This window comes from Phascolarctos cinereus, unplaced genomic scaffold, assembly GCF_003287225.1.
Source record: "Phascolarctos cinereus isolate Bilbo 61053 unplaced genomic scaffold, phaCin_HiC Scaffold_9;HRSCAF=440, whole genome shotgun sequence".
In the NCBI taxonomy this organism is placed as follows: Eukaryota; Metazoa; Chordata; class Mammalia; order Diprotodontia; family Phascolarctidae; genus Phascolarctos; species Phascolarctos cinereus.
Window position 1 is genome coordinate 256,811,635 of NW_027556402.1, and position 12,669 is coordinate 256,824,303.

At 56.8% G+C, this 12,669-nt stretch overlaps 1 protein-coding gene across 1 annotated transcript; it reads right to left on the reverse strand.

The window, feature by feature from the left end:
- Positions 1 to 981: 981 nt before the first annotated feature.
- Positions 982 to 8,680, reverse strand: GAL3ST3 (galactose-3-O-sulfotransferase 3). Its single transcript, XM_020968368.2, has 2 exons — positions 8,553 to 8,680; positions 982 to 5,524 (listed from the first exon to the last, which is right to left on the reverse strand). The coding sequence occupies exons 1-2, from the start codon at positions 8,678 to 8,680 to the stop codon at positions 4,336 to 4,338; spliced, it is 1,317 nt and encodes a 438-aa protein (XP_020824027.1). The 3' UTR covers positions 982 to 4,335.
- Positions 8,681 to 12,669: the final 3,989 nt, after the last annotated feature.

Here is a 12,669-nt window from a genome sequence, read left to right on the forward strand (position 1 = left end):
TCTTGTGTGGTTGCAGAGTGCAGAGCGCTCACGGGCATCATGTTAAGAGTCAGTTCTGAGTTCTCACGCGGGACACACGAGTAGAGGGCCATGAGGACAGGTTGTAAGTGACCCAGCGCGGCATGGTGGGAGAGGCCTTGGATTGGCAGTGGGAAGGCATGGGCTCAGTCCCTGGCGTGGCTGTTTGCTCTCCGTGTGACTTTTGGCTCCAGCCTCAGTCTCCCCCAAAGCACAAGTATGAATATATCATATATCATAATAGCTCCTTCTTGCTTCTAGGATAACCTACAGATAAGACCCTCTTTGAGGCACCGAAAGCCTCCCATCAGAAAGGCCTTTGCCACACCAAGAACGGCCTCCTTCCTCAGCTCAGCTCCTTAGAATTCCTCGCTTCCTTGAAGGCTCAGCTCTCCGGCAGCACATTTGGGAATCCTTCAGTTCCACCTTCTTCAGGTGCTCTCTCCCTACTCCTTAAGTCATCATAGAGATGCCATCTGCTGGCACGTCCTTGAGTGAAGGGACTGCCCCAGCCCAAGCTCAGCGCCTGGCACCATAGGATCTCAAATAGTCGTTGGATTGGGTGGGAAAGCACCCTGAACTTGGAGAAAGAGCCTCAGGCTAATATGTCACCTCTCAGAGCCTCCAGGCCCTCCTGAGAAATGGGGAGAATACCTCTCTTACTTGCCAGGGGGCTCTTAGGAAGATCAACAGAGGCTAGGTGTCTCGAAAACCTAAAGGACTCCACATGCATCATTACGTCAAAGGGGCAGGACGAGGTGGTGGCTGGGGTTTCTTCCAGCAGTGAACATCCCATGGGTCTGAGGAACCCAGGAAGTAACTATTTATTCCTCAAGTGCAGGCCCATCCACGTAAGGAAGATCTGAGTTTGAATTTGGCCTCACACATGCCCCAGTTGTGTGACCCTGGGCAAGTCACTTAACATCTGTCTGTCTAGGTTTCCTCCCAAAAAGCTGGAGCAGGGCTTCTCAACTGGAATGCCAGAGAGCGGGTAGGGCTTGGACACTATCACATAGCCAGCCAGTAACCTAGGTGGTGCAGTGGATAGAGAGGTGGGCCTGGAGTCAGGAAGACCCGAGTTCAAATCCAGCCTCAGACACTTACTAGCTGTGTGACAAGTCACTTCACCCTGTCAGCCTCAGTTTCCTCATCTGTAAAATGAGCTGGAGAAGGAAATGGCCAACCATTCTGGTATCTGCCAAGAAAACCCCCAACGGGGTCACAAAGAGCTGGACATGACTGAAACGACTGGACAACTGCTGAGTGAAGAACAGCTTCTTTCTGCCATGCTACCTCGAAGCCTGTCTAATCCAAATCTGAAGCCGGAAGGAATGGTCCCTTCAGCCCAGAACCCACGTCTTATACGAATAAGTGTAACAGCTCACATTTATACAGTGCCAGGACTAGTGAGAAGAACTTTACACACTTCTCATCTGAGCCTCAAAACAATCCTGGGAGCCAGGTGCTGGTATTATCTCCATTTTACAATTAAGGAAACAGAAGTGACTTGCCCAAGGTCACACAGCTAGTTGAGTCTGAGGTTGCAATCGAACTGAGGTCTTCCTGCCTCCACGCCCAGTGCTCTGTGCCCTGTGGCACCACCTAGAGACCGTCTGAAGGTCACACAGGTAAGAGCTATTGGTCAAGCTCAGGTCTTTTGATTTCAAAACCAACACACCAGGCTGCCAAGTAACCCAGCCAGTCCCTGTGCCGGGTCCAGGGCTGTGAGGGTTAGAGAACTAAGGACTGTGCTCTTAAGCAGCTAAGAACCTGTGTGTTGCACTGGGGCTCTCTGGATATTTGCAGAATAAATGCAAACACCAAATTTCAATGCCAGTCCCCCCCCCCCCAAAGCAAACCAAAGCAGAGGAACAATGACACCTGTCCCAAGAGGAACTGGCTTCCTCTTATTGGAGGTTTTCAAAGGAAGGCTGGTGGGGGTGGGTTTTGGGGAAGGCAAGGGGGATTCTCATTCAGAGAGATTGCAGGTGGTGCCTCTGACATCCCTCCCAACTCTGGGATTCTACTTGGAAGTCATGTGTAGCAGCATGGCTCCCCACTTGGTAAGAGCCAGTTTCAAATCCTCCATCCTACACTTATTACAGCTAGCTGGATGACCCAGGTAAGTCAGTGAACCTCTCTAGGACTCTGCTTCTCATCTCAACGGTCCTTCCAGCTGCCAACCCCTGCTCCGAGGCTGACTCCTCCCCAGAGCCTTGGCTCTCTGCTTATCGATGCCCTTGGAGAGGAGACTAATCTCAGAAATTCCGTTTTATTAAAAAACCAAAAAACCCAACCCATATTCAGTCCCTGGGTACGGGAAGAGCTGCCGCTGTAGGGAAAGGATGGAACCAGGAAGACAAAGAGTGCTGGGCCCCATAGTGGTAAGAGCTGCAGGGTGGGGTCAACTGGGAGAATGAATGTAAGAAGGGGCACTTTCTGGAAAAAGAATGACTGAATGAGGGTCTTGAGATGTGTGTGCTTGGTGAAGGACAGGGCTTCACAGCTGGAGTGCAAAGGGTGCCCAGCTCCTCTACAGCCAAACAGTAATGCTGGGAGTTCCCCACCCCTTTGGAGAGCTTGGATAGAGGGGGTCACCTCCTTTAGACAAGAACGTGGGAGCTAGAGTCACCCTCTCCTCATAAGCAGGACTTCACACATGCCTGTGAGTGCAGGCTTCCTTCATTAGGTGGAAGAGAGGGCTTTAGAAGTGGTGTGTGTGTGCAGTTACTGTCTCTTGGCTAGCCAGGGCAGCAGCTTCAGAGCTGGAAAGGCGAACGGGGGTAGGGACAGGCATCACCACCTTGTGGAGCTGGAAAAATCACTACCTCCAGATGATATGGGGATGGGGCTTAACAGCTGATGGGGAGGAAGGGCCACCCCTCCTGGCCAGCCTGGGGGTGGGGGCTGCACACCACAAGAGACAGGAGTTTTACCCCCTCCCCCTCTCTGCCACATATGCATATCTCTTGGACAGGGGGTTGTATGCATGGGGTCACCCTTTCTTGGCCAGCCTGAGGATGGACCCGCACACCTGGAGAGGCAAAGGTCACCTCCTCCTGGCTGGTTACAGTGAGGAGCTGCGTGTGTGTGTGAGAGAGTGTGTGTGATCTTTTCTTGGCCAGCCCAGGGGTGGGTTGCACAGGTGGAGGGGCAGGGATCACCCTGTTCTGGTCAGGTTAGGGGCAGAGCTGCACATCTATGGGGGAAGGGGGGAGTGTGCATCAGTCTCCTTTCACCTGGACATCTGTAGGGAGGGCGTGGTGGTGGTCACGTCCTTCCAGCCAGGCGAAGGCGGAGCTATCCAGTCTCTTGGATGCTGGTTGTTGGACTTGGGGTCAGCCCCCTCTGGGGGAGGGCCAGTCCTCCCTTGTTTGTAAGAGGGTCACGCCTTCTTGGCCGGGTTGGGGGCAGAGCTGCCCGTTTCTTGGGTGCATGTTGTTGGGGGGTGGGGTGTCAGCCCCCTCTCCCTAATCGCACATTGGCTGGGGGGGGGTATCACGCCCTCCCTGCCGGATGGAGGGCAGAGCTGCCCATCTCTTGGGGAGGTCAGCCCCCTCTAGGGGAGCATCTCTGAGGAGGGTCAGTCCCCTCTCCCGTGCATGTTTGTAAGAGGGCTTTCCTGGCCGGGTGGGGGGCAGCCCCCTCTGGAGGAGGGTCTCTGAGGAGGGTCAGTCCCCTCTCCCGTGCATGTTTGTAAGAGGGCTTTCCTGGCCGGGTGGGGGGGCAGCCCCCTCTGGAGGAGGGTCTCTGAGGAGGGTCAGTCCCCTCGCCTGTGCATGTTTGTAAGGGGGCCTTATTGGCCGGGTCGGGGGCGGAGCTGCCCATCTCTGGGGGGTGTCAGCCCCCTCGGGGGGCGCATCTCTGGAGGAGGGTCAGTCCCCTCTCCCGTGCATGTTTGTAAGAGGGTCACCCCTTCTTGCCCTGTTGGGGGCGCAGCTGCCCGTCTCTTGGGGGGGCAGCCCTCTCTGGAGGAGGGTCTCTGAGGAGGGTCAGTCCCCTCGCCTGTGCATGTTTGTAAGGGGGCTTTCCCGGCCGGGTGGGGGGCGCAGCTGCCCATCTCTTGGGGGGGCAGCCCCCTCTGGAGGAGGGTTTCTGAGGAGGGTCAGTCCCCTCTCCCGTGCATGTTTGTAAGGGGGTCACGTCTTCTCGGCCGGGTCGCGGGCGGAGCTGCCCATCTCTGGGGGCTGTCATCCCCTCTGGGGGCGGGTCAGTCCCCTCTCCCGTGCATGTTTGCAAGGGGGCTTTCTTGGCCGAGTCAGGGGTGCAGCTGCCCGTCTCTGGGGGCGCATCTCTCGGGGGCAGCACGGCGGCGGCTCAGCCCCTCCGGGCCAGCCGCGGCAGGGCTCGGATGGGGCGCGGCGGCGGCGGCGGCGGCCGGTCCCCCGCCCCGGCCCCTGCGCGGCCCCGCTCGGCCCAGGCGGAGGCGCGGAGCTTCTGCTTGTGCAGCAGGTAGCTCGAGTACTGCACCTCGGGCATGGCCAGCTTGAGGCACTCGTCGCCGCCGGGGCCCGGCGGGCGGCTGGGCAGGTCGTAGCCCACGATGCCCACGTTGCCCAGCGGCTGCCACGGCTGCAGCTGCTTGTTGCGGATCTCGGCGGCCGGGCGCAGGCGCGGGCGCGGCCCGAAACAGCGGTGCAGGAGGCGCTCGCGCGCCTCGCGCAGCTGGCGCGCCTCGCGCTGCACGCACTCGCGGCCGGCGCGCGCCACGCGGCGCCAGAAGGAGGCGTTGAAGTGCTCGTAGAGGCCGGCGTCGAGGCCGTTCCAGCGGCGCGCGGCGCGCGCCAGGCCCTCGGGCAGCGCGGCCAGGCGCGAGGAGGCGCTGCGCACGTTGAGCTTGACGTAGAGCACGTCCTCCAGGTCCCAGGCCAGCAGGCGGCGCAGCAGCACGAGCGACTCGTCGAAGTACTCGGCGATCATGACGAGGGAGAAGGCGGCCTCGAGGTCGCGGATGAGGCCCGCCAGGTAGGCGGGCTCGTCGAGCGCGCTGCGCTCGTTGTCGCCGCCCAGGTCGTAGGCCAGCGTGTTGTGCGCGTACATGGCGTAGCGCTCGTCCGGCCGGTAGTAGGCGCGCGGGGCGCGCAGGAAGGCCTCGAGCGAGCCGTTGGGCACGCGCACGAAGGCCGGGCAGTGGCGGTTGTAGTAGCTAAAGAGCGACTCGAACATGGCGGCCGGCTCGCGCAGGATGGTGACGTAGACCGTGTCGTTGGGCAGCAGGCGCCGCAGCTCGGCGCGGTTGAAGCGCAGGTGGCTGGCGAGCATGCGCGGCGGCCGCGTGGCCGGGTGCACGAAGCGCGCCGAGAAGTCGCGCGGGTAGCAGAACTGGTGCTCGCAGCTGGGCCGCGGAAGCGCCAGCGTCACGTTGTGGCGCTCGGCGAAGCGGAACAGGATGTTCTGCACCGTCGTGCCCGCCGTCTTGTGCGTCTTGACGAAGGCCACGGCCGTGTGCTTGGGCCGCGTGCGGCCGGCCGGGCACGGGGCCCCGGGGAACAGCAGCCGGGGGGACCTGCGGGGGGAGGGGAGGGGAGAGCGCGCGTGACCCGAGGGACCTGGTGGGGACGGGAAGGGAGACCCAGTGACGTGGGGGGGGGAGCCTTCCAAGGGAGGGGTAAACTGAGGCCCGCCCCCGGATCTGCCGAGGACCACCTTTGTGACATTGCAGCCACCCCCGCCCAGATCATAGCTTTAGAGTTGTAATGAACCGTGGCCATCTAGTCCTGCTTAAATTTGGGGAAACTGAGGTCACATGTATGAGACAACTCATTACCCTTGCCGTTAAACACCCCCCCCCTTACTGTGGAAGGTATCGCCATTCCCCAACCCGCCAACCTAGGGATCCTCCTCCACGCTCCACTTTCCCCCTCCCCCCCACCCTCCATCCAGCCTGGTCACCCAAAGGCCCCTTCTCTGACCCTGCCCTTCATCACCTCACGCCTGGACTGTCGCTAAAGGACAGGGACTGGCTTTTACCTTTCTTCGTATGGTATCGAGCACATAGCGTTGTTCGGTCTTTTTCAGCACTGTCCCGCTCTGTGACCCCATTTGGGGTTTTCTTGGCAAAGATACTTCTCTAGCTCATTTGACAGAAGAGGAGATTGAGGCAAACGGGATTAAGTGACTTGCCCAGGGTCACATGGCTAGGAAGTGTCTGAGGCCAGACTGTTGTTGACTCCAGGCCTGGTGCCCGGTGTGGCCCCTCTGGCTGCACTGGTACGTAGAAAGTGCTTAGTGAACGTTTATGGACGGGATCTCCTCCCGAGATCAGAACCAGAAAGAACATCAGTCTCAAGTCTACTTGAGGATTGTGCCCTCCTGCTAGTTCTGATAATGCTAACATTTACCTGGCGCTTACTGTGTGCCAGGTGTTGCTAAGCTCTTTACATTTGAGCCTTACCACCATTTTACAGCTGAAGAAACTGACACACCTTACTAAGTGTGTGAGGCCGAATGTGAGTGCAGGTCTTCGTTACTCCCGGTACAGTGCTCTATCCCCTGCACCACCCTCACTGCCCAAGACCCAAGGCTGGAAGGGACTGCCCTGAGACCACCCCATGTACTGATCCTGTAGGGCTTGGAGGCCATCTAAGGGAAACAAGTCCCCAGGCTTCCACGGTGGTAAAGCAGCGGGGCTGAGCTTGATGTGGGGTTCTGGAGCCTGAGCGGCTGTCAGGGTCATCCATTTTACAGATGAGCAAACAGGCCCAGAGAGGGAAAGGGCCTGGGGAGCAGCAGGGTCAGCCCCTGGGATGTCCCGAGTCCAAACCCCACCACTTACAGTTGTGCTTGCCTGTGGTCGTGAAGGCAGGAGTTGCCTCCCAGGGGAGCCATCCCATCCCAGTTAGGACTGCCCCTTTAGTGACCATCTTGTCTGTCCCCACATCCACGTAGTGCTCCAAGTGGTCAGCCAGTTTCAGTGAGGGTGAGCCCCCTCCCTCCCAGGGCAGCCTATTCCCCTTTTGAAGAGGCTTGGTCTCCCATGATTCTACTGCCACTGGGGAGTCCAGATGAAGAGACTCCCACCTCTCAGCTTTTCTACTGGAGGACTCTCAGGGGTCACCCAAGGGTCATGCATCAGAGCCAGCTCTGGGTGCCTGCCTGTCATCTGAAGGCTGGCCCCCTCACCTGCAAACATGGGGTAGCCTCCTGCTAGCCCTGACCTGATGGAAGCTGCCTGCAGTGACCTGTCTGGCTTTCTTCCCCTTGAAGATGGCCCCATTGTTTACAGCGGTACAGCCTGCATTCCCCATATCCCCATGTGGGCTTGCCCTCCTTCCTCTACTGTCCTCCCTCTCTCTTGTCCAGCTTTTCTTTGTCTTCCAAGACTGGGGTGTTTTTCAGTTTGTCCACCATCCTTGACCATCTTGGAGACCCTCTTCCCTGCTTCAGATAAGTAGGAGACGGGTTGGACGAGGGCAGCAGGTGAGAAGAGGGTTCTAACCTGACTCAGCACCATCAAATTTAGTGTTTGTCTCCAGTATCAACTTCATGGAACATCCAGGGACCTGGAGGCCATGAAGGATGCCTCTGACCTCACCCTTCCTACTTTGCTCTTCCCCTTTCTGCCTCTTAGGCTGAGGGCCAGCCAGTGACTTGTGAGTGTGTTCTAGGCCTAGGCCTTAAAGTGTGAAATCAGCACCACCCCCATCCCAGTGGGTCAGGTGTATGGGGGGGGGTGACTCTCCTCCCTCCAGGAATGGGCTCCATACTCAGCTTCCCCTTCTCTGTGGACTCGATGCTAGAAGAGGTCAAGAGTAGAGATTGGAGTCATCCCTGAAGCCACTTGTGTCATTTTGCAGAATCTGAGCATCTGAAGGGACCTCGGGGGCATCTAGTCTAACCTGTGCCTGAAAGGAATCCCCGGGACGAAAGACCCAGCAAGCGTCATCCAGCTTCTGCTTGCAGCCCTCCCAGGAGGGGCCCAGCCCAGCCCACCTCTGGATGGCTCTAATCGTTAGGAACTTTTTTAAGCCCAGATTTGTCTATTGCAAAATCCACTCTGTTCTTCCTATTTTTTCTTTCTGGAGCCAAGAAAAACGAATCTAATCCTTCTCCACGCCAGTCTGTCACATATTTGAATACAGGGGCCTCCCAAAATCTTCTCCAGCGCTATAGATGGGGAAACAGACCCAGAATGAGAAAATGACCTGAGTTCTAGATAAACCCCTATTAGTCATCTGGATGATTGCTGGAGAGCGTAGGAAGGAGGAATAATGAAGAAAAGAGCCGTTCTCAGTGACCTGACCAAGAACCGACTCTTGGGACTTGTTTTTCTCCTCTGTAAAATGAGAGTAGTCATGCTGCCCTACTCGCCTTGGGAGGGTCCAGTGGAATAATGTGGAACGGAAGTGCTAGGACTTCTTTATTCCAGGGAGGGGGCAAAGGAAAGGCCCTTCTAGGTCACGCTGTCTGTGCTGTGGAGGTCACCCAGCCCCGCCCTGGCATTTCACCGCTGCGGAAGCCTGGGCCCAGGACTCCCTGTCTCCAAGGCTAGGAAGGTGTAGACCACGAGTCCTCCAGCCCCATCCCTTCCTTACCAGCTGAGCTGCGATCCCTGGTGGAGGAGCAGGCTCAGCATCCCACCCAGGAGCAGCAGCAGCACCACCTTCTTCCTGGTCATCACCATCTTGGCTGCTTGTTGCAGCCGGGCCAGAACTGGTGGCATGTCTGGGCAGAGAGCGATGCGGCGGAGGAGGGGCCCGGGCCCCACCCCTGCCCCCTGAGATGGGCTCCTGTCGGGCCAGAGCCCAGGGGGGCGTCTGGGCTGGGGGGAATGGGGCCAGCGTTCTCCCGGTGCACCTGTAAGGGAGGGGAGAAGGTTGGCAGCGGAGCCCACCCTTCTCTTGTAAGACCGAGAATGTCAGAGCAGGAGCAACCTTAGACACCGATTCCCCCCCTCCCATTTTACACACAGGGGTCTGTGGGCCAGAGACAGAAACGGATGACAACTAAGGTCCCAGTGACGGTTAATGTGCCCTAATTGGAGATGAACATTTAGTCCTTTGAAGTAGACAGCATCGGAGGATACCAACCCTGGGAAGTCCCCTAAAGACCAGCTAGTTTAATCTCTGCGTTTTATAGAGGAAGAGACTGGGAGATTCGTTCAAGGACTCAGAAGTCGTGGGTCATAGAGTCCCGAGTCAAGCCTGGGTCCTGTGCATCCTTTACGCTGTAGCCCACCATCCGGGCTCTCGAAGTGGCTCCTGACCTATCCCCAAACACTGTCTCCTCCCTCCAGACCCTGTCCTTCTTTACCTCCCTCTGCCCTGCTTTGGGCTGAAAGCAAAACCCTCTACGTCTAGAGGGGGTGGGGAGGAGGAGAGATCACATTTCTGGCTCCAGTGGGGATCAGTTACCGAGAAGCTTTTTCCTCAGTGTCTGTGATGACCTTGGCTCAGGTGGAATTACGGTGTTTTAGTGGTAGGGGCAGGACATGGGCAGCAGGACTCGGAAAGGTCTTACTGAAGGTCCTGTCCCAGGTTCCCCTTTGGAGCCTCCCCTGAGCCTCCTCCCAGCCTGGACTGAACCCTGCCTCTGTCCAGCTCGTCCAACCCTGTCTTTGGAGATTGGGCGAGTGACGAGGGTCTTGTGAGCTGTACTGCCTGGAAGGATGACCGTTCTTCATCTCTGTCCTCCCCACGTTACCCAGCACAGGGCTAGGCACACTGGACGCATGAGGTGAAACCTAGATCTATGTCTAAAATGGCTTTGTCCCCCATTCCAATCCCTTTCTCTTCTTTGTTGGGTCCAGTGCCTGGAACGCATTTTACCACACCCTCACCATCTACTCAGGGGGGCCAGAAGAAGTCATGAAAAAGGCACGGGTTAGAGTCTGAGGACCTGGATTCGAATCCTAGCTCTGCCATTCACTAGCTATGTGACTGGGGTTCCGTGTCCCAATCTGTACAAGGATGAGGAAGGGCTTGGTGATAGCTGAAATTCCTTCCACCTCTAAACCCCTCCTTTCCTCTTGGGCCACATCACATGGCGTCTCCAGGAACCCTGCCCCTCGTCACCCCCCCATCTCACAGGAGCATTGATTTGGAGTTCTCTCTTCCCACTACCCCCTGCTTGCCTCTCTTGCATCCTGATTTGTGTCTCTGGAGCAGAGATGTAGGATGTCTGTGTTTAGGATTCTCCTTTAGGTTGTAAGCTCCTGGAAGGAAGCAGGGGCTGGAGCCCATCTCTTTGTAGGGAACCCCACGCCCTGACAGGGCGGTTGCTTGTGACAGGGTAGGTACTTGTGGAGGCGTTGCTGGGCTGCTCAGTTGCTATGACCAAGCAGCATACCACCTCTCCCACCCACTCAGCTCCGCTCCATTCCCAGAGCTCAGTCCTGCTTTTCAGGCCTAGCCCCATCTTCATGGAACTAGGTTAGGAGCGGAGGGGAGAGAAGGCAAGGGAGGAGCCCCTGTCTTGCTTCCCCTCCTTAGGTACTCGAAACCCAGGCTGTCTTGTCTGTTGCCAAAGCTAACTGTGGGGTGATGGTACCACAGCGAAGGGGAGGGGGGGAGAAGGTTCCACGTGGCCTCTCCCCTCCATTCCATCGGCAGCCTTCATGCTAAAAAGAGGCTCTGTGCTCTTTCATGACTCGGAGTGCTGCCTCCTGGCAAAGCCCTGACTCTGGGACGATTTTGTCTGCGCGGGGTTTTCTTGTTTTCTTCTTTGTTTGGGCTCTTCCCTGTCAGTGGTAAGTCAGCTCTTTGTTGCTGGCCCCTGGGCCCGGTGGGGTTGGGGGTGGGGAGGGTTCTGCAGAACTGAACTGAACATAGTCTCATGAGGAAAGGGCCAGGCCAGATCCAGAGGAGGCCAGAGCGGGCTTTGAAGGCTCTTTACTCTTCCAGAATTAAGTGTACTTATCTGTAAAATGGGTGCGATAACACTTGGATTGTAAGCCTTAGAGCAGGTTGGAAATGTGATGATTATCACTAATAAGGACTGATGCTGGTCTCCTAGGAGGGTAGGAGCAAAAGGGCAGTATGGGGAGAGCTCCCACAACTTGGTCCTGGCATTTGCTCAAGATCTGGCAGGCTCCTGGCCAGGGCTGATGGAAAGTCAGCTTTGTTCAGGGGAGCTCCCTGGGTAGGAGGAGGGGGAGGGGCCCCTCCACCTGGTGGTCATCAGCTTCTGGGCCTTAGTCAGTCTTGGGTAGGCTGTAAGCATCTGCCCCTCAGATTCCTCTTCTTCCTGAATAAGGTGTGTGTGTGGGCAGGTGGGCTCATGGGCAACTGGGTAGAATGGAGACAACTTGGCATGAGGCCAGCTGGGCCCCAGGAGAGCAGAAAATAAGGGCCTTCATAGCTCTGCTCACTTTCCCTAGCCACAGGCCTTCCTCCCTTGACCCTGCCTTCTCAGAATATTAATCCTGGATTAAAGGTAAACCCATTTCAGTAGGAAAGAAATGTCCTGGTTCTGCACCTTTCCACCAGACACTGGGCCCCAGTCTGCTTTCCTTCTCTGGAACACCCCCCCCCAATCTTCCCCTCCACTGGCCAGCAGACAGATTTAATCCCCCTGGAGCCTGTGGGGAGAGGAGAGGACAGGCAAGGTTAAGAGGGAAGAAACCACCTTCAAATCCCTATCCCGGCATTGCACATTTGGAGGTGTGGCTGGCTCTGGTCTGAGGCAGGAGTGCATGCCTTACCTTTTTCCAGGACACAGACCTCTGACCTCTGTTCTCCTGTTAGGCCCACCACAGTTCTATTCCCTGGCTACCTCAGGGTTTAAGCCTGTTTCTCTTCCCTGTGAGCTTAAATCAGATCTTGGGATATTCCCGATCTGTCAGTGTTAGGGAAGGGGGGAGGTGACTGGTAGGGAAGCTCTCAGAGCCAAGGAGTTCCCACTGTAGGGGAGAGGTGGAAGTCAGGTGTACTAGCCTCTCCCTGTTCCCTGCCTCCCGGCCCTACATGACTGGTTAGCCCCCTCTCCCAACCCTCTCATCTCTAGCAGTCTCCCTAGCAAGCTCTGGGATGCGAATTACTGCTGGCCTTCAGCAGTAAAGTCTACACAACACCATATCAGCATGGACCCAGGCAAAGACTAGAGCAGAATCCGGGAAGGAACAGGAGTTTGGGGGCTGCTGTGGTTAAGAAGAGGAGTTTAGGACAAGCTGGGGGGATCCAGACTTGAAATGGATTTAGGGTCACAGGATGTAAGAGAGTGTAGAGGCCCATTTTATAGAGGAGGAAACTAAGGCTAGACATTGATCACGTATACACCCTGGCCTTCTGATCTCAACTTTTGCCCTCTGTCCTGTTCCTTGCTCTCTTTGGAATCCTCATGGCTGAGGGGCAGGAGTCTGGGTGGGGGTGGGGGTCTCAACACCTGCTGGCACCAGATCTGGTCCCTCAGAAACAGGCGGGTCATTTTGCAGTATCCCAGCCTCCGCTCTGGGCTCTCAGATTAATTAGAGTATGGGGACTAATTTTAGTAATGACGCTTCACCTCAACCTAGGGCTTGATTTCACAAATTGCTTTTCTGTCTCTTGAGGGCAGACACCAATATGGAATTAGGGACCTGGTGCTTTGAAAATTCTTTGTTTGACACACACACACCTCCCCCTTCCCTTTCCCTCTCCTGCTATCCCCACAGGAATCTAGAAATAAGGAGAAGATGATGAGATCAGACCTGGAAAGACCTTAGAACAGAGCACA